This window comes from Thrips palmi, unplaced genomic scaffold (genome assembly GCF_012932325.1).
Source record: "Thrips palmi isolate BJ-2018 unplaced genomic scaffold, TpBJ-2018v1 HiC_scaffold_17, whole genome shotgun sequence".
Lineage (NCBI taxonomy): Eukaryota > Metazoa > Arthropoda > Insecta > Thysanoptera > Thripidae > Thrips > Thrips palmi.
In genome coordinates, this window is record NW_023144626.1 from 4255541 (window position 1) to 4271122 (window position 15582).

The 15582-nt window shown below is 61.2% G+C and overlaps 1 protein-coding gene across 1 annotated transcript in view; it reads left to right on the forward strand.

The window, feature by feature from the left end:
• The window catches only part of LOC117643795 (tapasin-related protein-like), a 66690-nt gene that overhangs the window by 28292 nt on the left and 22816 nt on the right, over positions 1 to 15582 (forward strand). Inside the window, exon 3 of the mRNA XM_034382892.1 lies at positions 14301 to 14478. Within this exon, the coding sequence (XP_034238783.1) occupies positions 14301 to 14478 (178 nt within the window). The remainder of the gene's footprint in view (positions 1 to 14300; positions 14479 to 15582) is intronic.

Here is a 15582-nt window from a genome sequence, read left to right on the forward strand (position 1 = left end):
CAGCGAGGCTGTGCCAGCGTCAAACAGCGAGGCTGTGCCAGCCTCACACAGCGAGGCTGTGCCAGCCTCACACAGCGAGGCTGTGCCAGCGTCAAACAGCGAGGCTGTGCCAGCCTCACACAGCGAGGCTGTGCCAGCGTGAAACAGCGAGGCTGTGCCAGCTTCACACAGCGAGGCTGTGCCAGCGTCAAACAGCGAGGCTGTGCAAGCCTCCCACAGCGAGGGGGAAAAATGCCAGCGTCAAACAGCGGGGCTGTGCCAGCCTCAAAACAGCGGGGCTGTGCCAGCCTCACACACCGAGGCTGTGCCCGCCTCACACAGCGAGGCTGTGCCAGCTTCAAACAGCGAGGCTGTGCCAGCCTCACACAGCGAGGCTGTGCCAGCGTCAAACAGCGAGGCTGTGCCAGCGTCAAACAGCGAGGCTGTGCCAGCCTCCCCAGCGAAGGGTGTGCCAGCGTCAAACAGCGAGGCTGTGCCAGGCTCACACAGCGAGGCTGTGCCAGCGTCAAAAAGCGGGCTTGCCAGCGTCAAACAGCGAGGCTGTGCCAGCGTCCAAAAGCGAGGCTGTGCCAGCGTCAAACAGCGAGGCTGTGCCAGCGTCAAACAGCGAGGCTGTGCCCCGTCAAACAGCGAGGCTGTGCCAGCGTCAAACAGCGAGGCTGTGCCAGCGTCAAACAGGGGGCTGTGCCAGCGTCAAAAAGCGAGGCTGTGCCAGCGTCAAACAGCGAGGCTGTGCCAGCCTCACACAGCGAGGCTGTGCCAGCGTCAAACAGCGAGGCTGTGCCAGCCTCACACAGCGAGGCTGTGCCAGCGTCAAACAGCGAGGCTGTGCCAGCGTCAAACAGCGAGGCTGTGCCAGCCTCCCACAGCGAGGCTGTGCCAGCGTCAAACAGCGAGGCTGTGCCAGCTCAAAAAGCGGGCTGTGCCAGCCTAACACAGCGAGGCTGTGCCAGCGTCAAACAGCGAGGCTGTGCCAGCGTCAAAAAGCGAGGCTGTGCCAGCGTCAAACAGCGAGGCTGTGCCAGCGTCAAAAAGCGAGGCTGTGCCAGCGTCAAACAGCGAGGCTGTGCCAGCCTCACACAGCGAGGCTGTGCCAGCGTCAAACAGCGAGGCTGTGCCAGCGTCAAACAGCGAGGCTGTGCCAGCCTCACACAGCGAGGCTGTGCCAGCGTAAACAGCGAGGCTGTGCCAGCTTCACACAGCGAGGCTGTGCCACCCCACACAGCGAGGCTGTGCCAGCGTCAAACAGCGAGGCTGTGCCAGCCTCCCACAGCGAGGCTGTGCCAGCGTCAAACAGCAAAGGGTGTGCCAGCGTCAAACAGCGAGGCTGTGCCAGCGTCAAAAAGCGAGGCTGTGCCAGCGTCAAACAGCGAGGCTGTGCCAGCCTCCCCCAGCGAGGCTGTGCCAGCGTCAAACAGCAAAGGGGGTGTGCCAGCCCCACAAAAGGGAGGCTGTGCCCGCCCCACACAGCGAGGCTGTGCCAGCTTTAAACAGCGAGGCTGTGCCAGCCCCCACAGCGAGGCTGTGCCAGCGTCAAACAGCGAGGCTGTGCCAGCGTCAAACAGCGAGGCTGTGCCAGCCTCCCCCAGCGGGGTGTGCCAGCGTCAAACAGCGAGGCTGTGCCAGCTCACACAGCGAGGCTGTGCCAGCGTCAAACAGCGAGGCTGTGCCATGCTCCCCACAGCGAGGCTGTGCCAGCGTCAAAAAGCGAGGCTGTGCCAGCTCAAACAGCGAGGCTGTGCCAGCGTCAAACAGCGAGGCTGTGCCAGCCTCACACAGCGAGGCTGTGCCAGCGTGAAACAGCGAGGCTGTGCCAGCTTCACACAGCGAGGCTGTGCCAGCCTCACACAGCGAGGCTGTGCCAGCGTCAAACAGCGAGGCTGTGCCAGCCTCCCACAGCGAGGCTGTGCCAGCGTCAAACAGCGGGGCTGTGCCAGCCTCCCCACGGGGCTGTGCCAGCCTCACACAGCGAGGCTGTGCCCGCCTCACACAGCGAGGCTGTGCCAGCTTCACACAGCGAGGCTGTGCCAGCCTCACACAGCGAGGCTGTGCCAGCGTCAAACAGCGAGGCTGTGCCAGCGTCAAACAGCGAGGCTGTGCCAGCCTCCCACAGCGAGGCTGTGCCAGCGTCAAACAGCGAGGCTGTGCCAGGCTCACACAGCGAGGCTGTGCCAGCGTCAAACAGCGAGGCTGTGCCAGCGTCAAAAAGCGAGGCTGTGCCAGCGTCAAACAGCGAGGCTGTGCCAGCGTCAAACAGCGAGGCTGTGCCAGCGTCAAACAGCGAGGCTGTGCCAGCGTCAAACAGCGAGGCTGTGCCAGCGTCAAACAGCGAGGCTGTGCCAGCGTCAAACAGCGAGGCTGGCCAGCGTTAAACAGCGAGGCTGTGCCAGCGTCAAACAGCGAGGTGTGCCAGCGTCAAACAGCGGGGCTGTGCCACCTCACACAGCGGGGGTGTGCCAGCCTCACACACCCAGGCTGTGCCCGCCTCACACAGCGAGGCTGTGCCAGCGTCAAACCCGCGAGGCTGTGCCAGCCTCACACAGCGAGGCTGTGCCAGCGTCAAACAGCGAGGCTGTGCCAGCGTTAAAAAGCGAGGCTGTGCCAGCGTCAAAACCCGAGGCTGTGCCAGCCTCCCCACAAACGAGGCTGTGCCAGCGTCAAACAGCGAGGCTGTGCCAGCCTCACACAGCGAGGCTGTGCCAGCGTCAAACAGCGAGGCTGTGCCAGCGTCAAACAGCGAGGCTGTGCCAGCGTCAAACAGCGAGGCTGTGCCAGAATCAAACAGCGAGGCTGTGCCAGCCCCACACAGCGAGGCTGTGCCAGCGTCAAACAGCGAGGCTGTGCCAGCGTCAAAAAGCGAGGCTGTGCCAGCGTCAAAAAGCGAGGCTGTGCCACCCGTCAAAAAGCGAGGCTGTGCCAGCCTCACACAGCGAGGCTGTGCCAGCGTCAACCAGCGAGGCTGTGCCAGCGTCAAACAGCGAGGCTGTGCCAGCGTCAAACAGCGAGGCTGTGCCAGGCTCACACAGCGAGGCTGTGCCCGCCTCACACAGCGAGGCTGTGCCAGCGTCAAAAGCGAGGCTGTGCCAGCGTCAAACAGCGAGGCTGTGCCAGCCTCACACAGCGAGGCTGTGCCAGCGTAAACAGCGAGGCTGTGCCAGCTTCACACAGCGAGGCTGTGCCAGCCTCACACAGCGAGGCTGTGCCAGCGTCAAACAGGGGAGGCTGTGCCAGCCTCCCACAGCGAGGCTGTGCCAGCGTCAAAACAGCGGGCTGTGCCAGCCTCAAACAGCGGGGCTGTGCCAGCCTCACACAGCGAGGCTGTGCCCGCCTCACACAGCGAGGCTGTGCCAGCTTCAAACAGCGAGGGTGTGCCAGCCTCACACAGCGAGGCTGTGCCAGCGTCAAACAGCGAGGCTGTGCCAGCGTCAAAAAGCGAGGCTGTGCCAGCCCCCACAGCGAGGCTGTGCCAGCGTCAAACAGCGAGGCTGTGCCAGGCTCACACAGCGAGGCTGTGCCAGCGTCAAACAGCGAGGCTGTGCCAGCGTCAAACAGCGAGGCTGTGCCAGCGTCAAACAGCGAGGCTGTGCCAGCGTCAAACAGCGAGGCTGTGCCAGCGTCAAACAGCGAGGCTGTGCCAGCGTCCAAAAAGCGAGGCTGTGCCAGCCTCACACAGCGAGGCTGTGCCAGCGTCAACCAGCGAGGCTGTGCCAGCCTCACACAGCGAGGCTGTGCCAGCGTCAAACAGCAAAGGGTGTGCCAGCTCACAAAAGCGAGGCTGTGCCAGCGTAAAAGCGAGGCTGTGCCAGCGTCAAACAGCGAGGCTGTGCCAGCCTCCCAAAAAGCGAGGCTGTGCCAGCGTAAACAGCGAGGCTGTGCCAGCGTCAAACAGCGAGGCTGTGCCAGCCTCCCACAGCGAGGCTGTGCCAGCGTCAAACAGCGAGGTGTGCCAGCCTCACACAGCGAGGCTGTGCCAGCGTCAAAAAGCGAGGCTGTGCCAGCCTCACACAGCGAGGCTGTGCCAGCGTCAAACAGCGAGGCTGTGCCAGCGTCAAAAAGCGAGGCTGTGCCAGCCTCCCCAGCGAGGCTGTGCCAGCGTCAAAAAGCGAGGCTGTGCCAGCTCAAACAGCGAGGCTGTGCCAGCCTAACACAGCGAGGCTGTGCCAGCGTCAAACAGCGAGGCTGTGCCAGCGTCAACAGCGAGGCTGTGCCAGCTCAAAAAGGAGGCTGTGCCAGCGTCAAACAGCGAGGCTGTGCCAGCGTCAAACAGCGAGGCTGTGCCAGCCTCACACAGCGAGGCTGTGCCAGCCTCACACAGCGAGGCTGTGCCAGCGTCAAAAAGCGAGGCTGTGCCAGCGTCAAACAGCGAGGCTGTGCCAGCTCACACAGCGAGGCTGTGCCAGCCTCAACAGCGAGGCTGTGCCAGCGTCAAACAGCGGGGTGTGCCAGCCTCACACAGCGAGGCTGTGCCAGCGTAAACAGCGAGGCTGTGCCAGCTTCACACAGCGAGGCTGTGCCAGCCTCAAACAGCGAGGCTGTGCCAGCGTCAAAAAGCGAGGCTGTGCCAAACCTCCACAGCGAGGTGTGCCAGCGTCAAAAAGCGGGGCTGTGCCAGCCTCACACAGCGGGGCTGTGCCAGCCTCACACACCCAGGCTGTGCCCGCCTCACACAGCGAGGCTGTGCCAGCCTTACACAGCGAGGCTGTGCCAGCCTCACACAGCGAGGCTGTGCCAGCGTCAAACAGCGAGGCTGTGCCAGCGTCAAAAAGCGAGGCTGTGCCAGCCTCCACAGCGAGGCTGTGCCAGCGTCAAACAGCGAGGCTGTGCCAGCTCACACAGCGAGGCTGTGCCAGCGTCAAACAGCGAGGCTGTGCCAGCGTCAAACAGCGAGGCTGTGCCAGCGTCAAACAGCGAGGCTGTGCCAGCGTCAAACAGCGAGGCTGTGCCAGCGTCAAACAGCGAGGCTGTGCCGGGTCAAACAGCGAGGCTGTGCCAGCCTCACACAGCGAGGCTGTGCCAGCGTCAAACAGCGAGGCTGTGCCAGCGTCAAACAGCGAGGCTGTGCCAGCGTCAAACAGCGAGGCTGTGCCACCGTAAAACAGCGAGGCTGTGCCAGCCTCACACAGCGAGGCTGTGCCAGCGTAAACCCAGCGGGGCTGTGCCAGCGTCAAACAGCGAGGCTGTGCCAGCGTCAAACAGCGAGGCTGTGCCAGGCTCACACAGCGAGGCTGTCCCAGCCTCACACAGCGAGGCTGTGCCAGCGTCAAACAGCGAGGCTGTGCCAGCGTAAAACAGCGAGGCTGTGCCAGCCTCACACAGCGAGGCTGTGCCAGCGTGAAACAGCGAGGCTGTGCCAGCTTCACACAGCGAGGCTGTGCCAGCCTCACACAGCGAGGCTGTGCCAGCGTCAAACAGCGAGGCTGTGCCAGCCCCCCAAAACAGCGAGGCTGTGCCAGCGTCAAACAGCGGGGCTGTGCCAGCCTCACACAGCGGGGCTGTGCCAGCCTCACACAGCGAGGCTGTGCCCGCCTCACACAGCGAGGCTGTGCCAGCTTCAAACAGCGAGGCTGTGCCACCTCACACAGCGAGGCTGTGCCAGCGTAAAACAGCGAGGCTGTGCCAGCGTCAAACAGCGAGGCTGTGCCAGCCTCCCACAGCGAGGCTGTGCCAGCGTCAAACAGCGAGGCTGTGCCAGGCTCACACAGCGAGGCTGTGCCAGCGTCAAACAGCGAGGCTGTGCCAGCGTCAAACAGCGAGGCTGTGCCAGCGTCAAACAGCGAGGCTGTGCCAGCGTCAAACAGCGAGGCTGTGCCAGCGTCAAACAGCGAGGCTGTGCCAGCGTCAAACAGCGAGGCTGTGCCAGCGTCAAACAGCGAGGCTGTGCCAGCGTAAAACAGCGAGGCTGTGCCAGCGTAAAACAGCGAGGCTGTGCCAGCGTAAAACAGCGAGGCTGTGCCAGCCTCACACAGCGAGGCTGTGCCAGCGTCAAACAGCGAGGCTGTGCCAGCGTCAAACAGCGAGGCTGTGCCAGCCTCACACAGCGAGGCTGTGCCAGCGTCAAACAGCGAGGCTGTGCCAGCGTCAAACAGCGAGGCTGTGCCAGCGTCAAACAGCGAGGCTGTGCCAGCCTCCCACAGCGAGGCTGTGCCAGCCTCACACAGCGAGGCTGTGCCAGCCTCACACAGCGAGGCTGTGCCAGCCTCACACAGCGAGGCTGTGCCAGCGTCAAACAGCGAGGCTGTGCCAGCGTCAAACAGCGGGGGCTGTGCCAGCGTCAAACAGCGAGGCTGTGCCAGCGTCAAACAGCGAGGCTGTGCCACCGTCAAACAGCGAGGCTGTGCCAGCCTCACACAGCGAGGCTGTGCCAGCGTCAACCAGCGAGGCTGTGCCAGCCTCACACAGCGAGGCTGTGCCAGCGTCAAACAGCAAGGCTGTGCCAGGCTCACACAGCGAGGCTGTGCCAGCGTGAAACAGCGAGGCTGTGCCAGCGTAAAACAGCGAGGCTGTGCCAGCCCCCCACAGCGAGGCTGTGCAGCGTAAACAGCGAGGCTGTGCCAGCGTCAAACAGCGAGGCTGTGCCAGCCTCCCACAGCGAGGCTGTGCCAGCGTCAAACAGCGAGGTGTGCCAGCCTCACACAGCGAGGCTGGCCAGCGTCAAACAGCGAGGCTGTGCCAGCCTCACACAGCGAGGCTGTGCCAGCGTCAAACAGCGAGGCTGTGCCAGCGTCAAACAGCGAGGCTGTGCCAGCCTCCCCAGCGAGGCTGTGCCAGCGTCAAACAGCGAGGCTGTGCCCCCAAAAAACAGCGAGGCTGTGCCAGCCTAACACAGCGAGGCTGTGCCAGCGTCAAACAGCGAGGCTGTGCCAGCGTAAAACAGCGAGGCTGTCCCAGCGTCAAACAGGAGGCTGTGCCAGCGTCAAACAGCGAGGCTGTGCCAGCGTAAAACAGCGAGGCTGTGCCAGCCTCACACAGCGAGGCTGTGCCACCCTCACACAGCGAGGCTGTGCCAGCGTCAAACAGCGAGGCTGTGCCAGCGTCAAACAGCGAGGCTGTGCCAGCCTCACACAGCGAGGCTGTGCCAGCCTCACACAGCGAGGCTGTGCCAGCGTCAAACAGCGAGGCTGTGCCAGCCTCACACAGCGAGGCTGTGCCAGCGTGAAACAGCGAGGCTGTGCCAGCTTCACACAGCGAGGCTGTGCCAGCCTCACACAGCGAGGCTGTGCCAGCGTCAAACAGCGAGGCTGTGCCAGCCTCTCACAGCGAGGATGTGCCAGCGTCAAACAGCGGGCTGTGCCAGCCTCACACAGCGGGGCTGTGCCAGCCTCACACACCGAGGCTGTCCCCGCCTCACACAGCGAGGCTGTGCCAGCTTCACACAGCGAGGCTGTGCCAGCCTCACACAGCGAGGCTGTGCCAGCGTCAAACAGCGAGGCTGTGCCAGCGTCAAACAGCGAGGCTGTGCCAGCCCCCACAGCAAAGGCTGTGCCAGCGTCAAACAGCGAGGCTGTGCCAGCGTCAAACAGCGAGGCTGTGCCAGCGTCAAACAGCGAGGCTGTGCCAGCGTCAAACAGCGAGGCTGTGCCAGCGTCAAACAGCGAGGCTGTGCCAGCGTAAACAGCGAGGCTGTGCCAGCTTCACACAGCGAGGCTGTGCCAGCCTCACACAGCGAGGCTGTGCCAGCGTCAAACAGCGAGGCTGTGCAAGCCTCCCACAGCGAGGATGTGCCAGCGTCAAACAGCGGGGCTGTGCCAGCCTCACACAGCGGGGCTGTGCCAGCCTCACACACCGAGGCTGTGCCCGCCTCACACAGCGAGGCTGTGCCAGCTTCACACAGCGAGGCTGTGCCAGCCTCACACAGCGAGGCTGTGCCAGCGTCAAACAGCGAGGCTGTGCCAGCGTCAAACAGCGAGGCTGTGCCACCTCCCACAGCAAAGGCTGTGCCAGCGTCAAACAGCGAGGCTGTGCCAGGCTAAACACAGCGAGGCTGTGCCAGCGTCAAACAGCGTGGCTATGCCAGCGTCAAACAGCGAGGCTGTGCCAGCGTCCAACAGCGAGGCTGTGCCAGCGTCAAACAGCGAGGCTGTGCCAGCGTCAAACAGCGAGGCTGTGCCAGCGTCAAACAGCGAGGCTGTGCCAGCGTCAAACAGCGAGGCTGTGCCAGCGTAAAACAGCGAGGCTGTGCCAGCGTCAAACAGCGAGGCTGCGCCAGCGTTAAACAGCGAGGCTGTGCCAGCGTCAAACAGCGAGGATGTGCCAGCGTCAAACAGCGGGGCTGTGCCAGCCTCACACAGCGGGGCTGTGCCAGCCTCACACAGCGAGGCTGTGCCCGCCTCACACAGCGAGGCTGTGCCACCCTTCACACAGCGAGGCTGTGCCAGCGTCAAACAGCGAGGCTGTGCCAGCGTCAAACAGCGAGGCTGTGCCAGCGTCAAACAGCGAGGCTGTGCCAGCGTCAAACAGCGAGGCTGTGCCAGCGTCAAACAGCGAGGCTGTGCCAGCGTAAAACAGCGAGGCTGTGCCAGCGTCAAACAGCGAGGCTGTGCCAGCGTCAAACAGCGAGGCTGTGCCAGCGTCAAACAGCGAGGCTGTGCCAGCGTCAAACAGCGAGGCTGTGCCAGCGTCAAACAGCGAGGCTGTGCCAGCGTCAAACAGCGAGGCTGTGCCAGCGTCAAACAGCGAGGCTGTGCCAGCGTAAAACAGCGAGGCTGTGCCAGCCTAACCAGCGAGGCTGTGCCAGCGTCAAACAGCGAGGCTGTGCCAGCGTCAAACAGCGAGGCTGTGCCAGCCCACACAGCGAGGCTGTGCCAGCGTCAAACAGCGAGGCTGTGCCAGCGTAAAACAGCGAGGCTGTGCCAGCGTAAAACAGCGAGGCTGTGCCAGCGTAAAACAGCGAGGCTGTGCCAGCGTCAAACAGCGGGGCTGTGCCCCGTCAAACAGCGAGGCTGTGCCAGCCTCACACAGCGAGGCTGTGCCAGCGTCAACCAGCGAGGCTGTGCCAGCCTCACACAGCGAGGCTGTGCCAGCGTAAAACAGCGAGGCTGTGCCAGCGTCAAACAGCGAGGCTGTGCCAGCGTCAAACAGCGAGGCCTTGCCAGCCTCACACAGCGAGGCTGTGCCAGCGTGAACAGCGAGGCTGTGCCAGTTTCACACAGCGAGGCTGTGCCACCTCACACAGCGAGGCTGTGCCAGCGTCAAACAGCGAGGCTGTGCCAGCCTCCCACAGCGAGGCTGTGCCAGCGCCCAAACAGGGGGGCTGTGCCACCCTCACACAGCGGGGCTGTGCCACCCCACACAGCGAGGCTGTGCCCGCCTCACACAGCGAGGCTGTGCCAGCTTCACACAGCGAGGCTGTGCCAGCCTCACACAGCGAGGCTGTGCCAGCGTCAAACAGCGAGGCTGTGCCAGCGTAAAACAGCGAGGCTGTGCCAGCCTCCCACAGCGAGGCTGTGCCAGCGTCAAACAGCGAGGCTGTGCCAGCCTCACACAGCGAGGCTGTGCCAGCGTCAAACAGTGAGGCTGTGCCAGCGTCAAACAGCGGGGCTGTGCCAGCGTCAAACAGCGAGGCTGTGCCAGCGTCAAACAGCGAGGCTGTGCCAGCGTAAAACAGCGAGGCTGTGCCAGCGTAAAACAGCGAGGCTGTGCCAGCCCCCCACAGCGAGGCTGTGCCAGCCTCACACAGCGAGGCTGTGCCAGCCTCACACAGCGAGGCTGTGCCAGCGTAAAACAGCGAGGCTGTGCCAGCGTCAAACAGCGAGGCTGTGCCAGCGTCAAACAGCGAGGCGGGGTGCCACCGTCAAACAGCGAGGCTGTGCCAGCCTCACACAGCGAGGCTGTGCCAGCGTCAACCAGCGAGGCTGTGCCAGCCTCACACAGCGAGGCTGTGCCAGCGTAAAACCCGAGGCTGTGCCAGCCTCACACAGCGAGGCTGTGCCAGCGTCAAACAGCGAGGCTGTGCTAGCGTCAAAAGCGAGGCTGTGCCAGCGTCAAACAGCGATGCTGTGCCACCCTCACACAGCGAGGCTGTTCCAGCGTCAAACAGCGAGGCTGTGCCAGCGTCAAACAGCGAGGTTTGTCCAGCGTCCGGGGCCCCCGGGAAGTACTTTCTGGTGGGGGGGGGCGAAATTTTTATGAAAAATTGTTGTGTTGCCTACCGTTAAGGGGCAACACCCAATACGGTTTAGACTTCTCTAATAGTGTTCCAAATCCAGCGAGCGAAGCGAGCTTTAAAACGAAAATTTACACAATTTTAGACTTTAACACAAATTTTGCCATTTTTAGAGCCCAATCACACGCTTTATTGGTGGGCGAAGCGAGCCAAAAGGCAAAATAATGGAGGAAAATTAAGAAAACGTGCGAGCGAAGCGACCAAGAAGCCAAAAATCAAAGAATTTGCGACTTTGCTATATTTTTTTCTCTATTTCGAGCTCAAAATGGCACTTTAGTGTCTGAAAGTGGGGGGGGCGATGCCCCCCCCACCAGATTTTGGGGGGGGGGGCAAGTCCCTTCCCCCCCCTAGGGATGGTGTACTGGGGAGTAACTCAATCCGGGGAGTAGGATATCCCGCTTACACCGGCAGCGGTAAGCCGTTTTCTGTTGGTGTGACTCCAGTTGTGCCTTTTTCGGGCCGGTCCGACTCAGACAGCGCCAACGCGTTGTTGTCTCTCCGTGGGCGGTGCTTCGCCGCCCACGGTGGGCCAGAAGTCCGGCCCACGTGGCCCAACCGCCAGACGCGTTTTGAGCTGCAGATTCGCTAAACAGGGCTGGAACCGATTGTGTGACCGTGACCCCACCAATGGATTGCTCTCCGAACGAGGAATCCATTGGTGAGGTCACACGCTCTGTTCCCGGCCCATTTAGCGACTGCAGCTCAAAACGCGTCCGGGATTTTGACCGCCTCCATCGGTCTTCTGGCCCACTATGCCGCGTGGTAATCGAGACGCTTTATGCATAAAACACGCAAGGTGATGTTTATTTACGGCCGCGCAGGGTTAATAAAGGGGCCCGTCAACCACAAGAAAGCGGAGCCGAGCGCAGCAACCTCCCTGCAAGATTTATAAGCGAGATCGCAGAACGGATTTGCTGGCAGAAACTGTTAACTGATAATGGAAACTGCTAGGAATCCGCCACCTCCAGGGTTGTTAACGCTAACTTAGCGACTAGCGTTGCTAACTTAGCGCGCTAACGCTAATTTAGCGATTAGCGTTAGGCTCTAAACATTATGGGAAGCGTTAGCTTTAGCGTTAGTACGCTAACATGCCCATTAGCGATTTAGCGGTGCTAACGCTAATTCGGCTCTTGCAACTGGTCAAAGCCTACTTGATTCTTGCCGAGATTCCCGCACTTTTCTCCCCTCCGGGCGAGCTCCCCGGGGCCGGGCGCTTGGACTAAGGAGGCCGGGCGGGTGTACTTCCCGTATTCCCCCTCCCCGCTCGCCTACCCGGCGTCGTGTTTCAGCTTCAGCGTATTAGAACTGAATACAAGTTGAAGTATATAAAAAATAAATGAAAACACAAGTTGTTTATTTGAGTACTAAGACTGATAAAACTGTGCCATTGCTTATTAATTGTTTTATTTTCCTGTCTTTAAAGCCTGAGAAAGCTTACTGGCGTTAGCATCGCTTGATAGCGTTAGGGCTGCTAAATCTCTTATTAGCGTTAGTGCCGCTAATTCGCTAATTAGCGTTAGCGCGCTAAAACTTCTCTTAGCGGCAGATTTAGCGCGCTAAATTTTTCGAACAGCGCTAATAGCGTTAGCGTTAGCGCGCTAAAGTTTCAAATTAGCGTTAACAACCCTGGCCACCTCCAACCAGAGCAGCATGTGGACGTGAGGGGAGTCCCGAACACACCTCGGCATGTCAATAACGGGCTTTCACCGGCCGTTTTCGGCTGTCACCGGCCGTTTTCGGCTGTCACCGGCCGTTTTCGGCTGTCACCGGCCGTTTTCGGCTGTCACCGGCCGTTTTCGGCTGTCACCGGCCGTTTTCGGCTGTCACCGGCCGTTTTCGGCTGTCACCGGCCGTTTTCGGCTGTCACCGGCCGTTTTCGGCTGTCACCGGCCGTTTTCGGCTGTCACCGGCCGTTTTCGGCTGTCACCGGCCGTTTTCGGCTGTCACCGGCCGTTTTCGGCTGTCACCGGCCGTTTTCGGCTGTCACCGGCCGTTTTCGGCTGTCACCGGCCGTTTTCGGCTGTCACCGGCCGTTTTCGGCTGTCACCGCCGTTTTCGGCTGTCACGCCGTTTTCGGCTGTCACCGGCCGTTTTCGGCTGTCACCGGCCGTTTTCGGCTGTCACCGCCGTTTTCGGCTGTCACCGCCGTTTTCGGCTGTCACCGGCCGTTTTCGGCTGTCACCGGCCGTTTTCGGCTGTCACCGGCCGTTTTCGGCTGTCACCGGCCGTTTTCGGCTGTCACCGGCCGTTTTCGGCTGTCACCGGCCGTTTTCGGCTGTCACCGGCCGTTTTCGGCTGTCACCGGCCGTTACCGGCGGTTACCGGCCGGAAATAAAAAAAAATCTCATTCAACGAACGTTAATGAAAGCAGATGATACTCGTTTGGTTTTCTTACGGGGTAGTATGCGGGCTCATTCCAAAGATAGTATTTAAAATTGTGTATGAAACAAAATACATAGACCCGAGCGAGCTGGCCGGTGTAGGTACTTGGGTACTGGCCGTGCCGAGCTGTGGCTTGCACCGCCCCCCGCCGAGCCCGAGCGCCCCAGGCCGGGCCGAATCGAGAGGCATTGTTGCGCGTGCCAGGCGGGGAGGGATTGTCAATGTGAGGAGAGGGTGCCATTGTTTACGCCCGGTGCCGCTGGCGCTGTACCGCGGAGGCATTGTCGAATTCCGCGCAGGCTGCGCCTCACCGCCAGCCGGCCAGACACACCAGCCCGCCCCGGCAGCCAGCCCCTATTATATTGTTAGGATACGCGCTTGGTTTCTGGACTCGAGAGTAAAAGCACGCTGACACCTTCATTTGTGTATAAAAGTTTTAAGTAAGTATGTTTCAAGAGTAAAGGTATCATCTGCTAACAAAGCGTTTTTAATGAAAGCTTGATGACACGTCTGGCTTAATTTTTGACGGGTTTACAAAGATCCTCGTTGATTATACGGCCGCCCTTCGTGGCCTCGGTCGAGCAAGCCTTCGACGCGTAAGCCGCAGTGTCAGCGCCGAGGCCAAACAAATCGCCCCGAACATCCAGGACTCCCGGCTGATGCACCGCAAACTCTAGCTTGCTGTTGGCGGGGCTGATGGCGCACGGGGATGCCCGTCCACTCGGGTTCCGCTCGCTCCGCAGCGCTCCATTTGGATCAAAAGTGCTTTCGGCGCCGATCGCGGCCGCGCGGCCACTCGGCCCTTTGGGTGGCGTGGCGGCGCGGCGCGGCCAGCCCACTAGCGACACTCCGTCCCATTCCATTACGCACGCGGCGCGGCCGGGCGCAGCAGCCCTTAATGAATTTAGGCTTGTTTCCATTTTTGTTTCTTTACTGTCGGACCTTTTCTTTCTTTGACGCGTTTTCGCTCCTTCTATTTGGAGTGTGTTTATTTTGTATCGCGCGGCCTACTTTTAGCACGGATGTGTATTTTCATGCCGTGTTTCCAACCCTGTTTTCCTCCCTAAAATAGGACAGTTGTAAAGACATCGAGTGTCTTGACGAGTTCCGCATCTTAAGTGAAGACGCCCTGCGTGTGTTTGCGCCCCTGTGTGTGTGTGTGTACGCAGTGTGCGCGCACCCCGACAAGTTAGGCAACCTAAACTGGTGTGGAATTCTTGATGAAGTGGCCCTGCTTGGCAGCCCGCAGTCTTGCCTTGTACTTTCATATCCATTAGTGCCGACGACGCTACGCGCGGAAATTCAAAATTGGCTAAGTAAGTGGAGTCGCCTCCCGGCAAGATGCCTGTTTGGCTTCCGGCGGTGACACTCCCGTCAAAAGCGGTTCGACCAAAGCGGAACTTGGGTTTCAGTTGGGAACTTTGCGGGACGTTCCTCCTCGTTGCTTCCGGGAGTTGATTTCTTTCCGAAGCCTTTCTCCGGGACCATCTCCCTGGGACGCCGCGCTCGCCGCGAGCAGCGAAGCCTTCCTTAATTGCGGCCGATTCATCGGAACTGACTCAGACTGACTCGCCAGGAATTCCTCATGTCCCGAGGCGAAACTCTGTCAAATCAGCTCCCCGGCGACCATTCGCTGGTTCGCTTTGTGCGACAAACTCGTCGGCAGCAGTGCGGAAACGACTCTAAATCGCCAGGATCCTCCGCAATCTGCCGCTGTTTACACTGTCACTAAAATGAGCGTATCCTTTTTTTGCAGTGCCCGAGGTGCTGATCGTGGACGAGAAGGGTCGGCCCATCCAGGACAAGCACTACGAGGCCAAGTCCACCATCCGACTGTCCTGCATCGTGCGGCACGTGTACATGACGGGCAACGTGGTGTCCTGGATCCACCAGGGCGTGCTCCTCAACCAGGACTCGCAGCGCGGCGGCATCAGGTAAGGACCCGCTGGAGAAACTGTCTCGCCTTCACAGTGGACTGCACAGAGCTATGGCCTGCCAATAAGACCTCGGAGCGTGACCCCGGGCAAAGGCGCGCGCTTGGCCTGATGACGGGTTCGTTTCTTTCGGATAGCGTAAGTACAGTACGCCTGTGGCCCTTCGTTATAAGGGCCCCGACAAAGGGCGAACCCACCTTGGAAACAAGGGTTGCCGATTCGATACCGCCCCGAGCTGCCCGTTAGCAGAGGCCTTTGGATGTGCCGCGCCGCTCCGCCGCCCCGGCTTTCCGCCCCCGCGAGCTGGCCGCGCTGGCAATGTTCAAGCGCAGCACAGTGGGCCAGCAGACCGGCGGAGGCGGCCAAAACCCCGAACGGGTTTTGAGCTCCAGAGTCGCTAAATGGGCCTCGAACCCGACGTGTGACCCCACCAATAGATTCCTCTCCGAACGAGGAATCCATTGGTGGGGTCACACGTTCAGTTCGAGTAATGCTAAGCGACTCTGGAGCTCGAAACGCGTCGAGAATTTTGGCACCGGTCTGCTGGCCCACTGTGCGCAGTGCTGCGCAGTGCTGCGCAGCCTCACAGAGCAAATGAAGCGCAAGGGATGAGCGCGGATAAGGCACCGACTCCGATACTCAATCCGATCTCTGATTCACTGCGGGCTGGGCCCGGGCCGGATGAGTCTACAAAGTTACGCGTGCAGTAAATTCCGAAGAGCAATTTCTAAATTTTTTGGCAGCGGCGCTCCTCGTGCTGCGTGGGGGAGGAATCGCGGAGCGCAATGAGTGAGACAAAGTCGGCTGCGACTGTCCCGCCCCGTCCTCGCCGCACCACCTGGCCGCGGCGCACCTGGTGAACCGACAGGTGTGCAGCGTGGCGACGCGCCGCCGGAAAGCTGTCAAGAGCCGTAAAAAACGCGACGCCGGCCAACTTTGGCAATATCGAGCGCCGGGGGAAGGGGGAGGGGTGGGGGGGACTTCGAGTATCATGCGCACTGTCACCCGGCCCCGTAACCCGAGAGCGTCATCCCCCAGGCCGTCTGCCCCGGTGCGTCGGACGCGCGGCGTGGCGCGGCGTGGCGTGCGTGGCGTGGCGTGGCG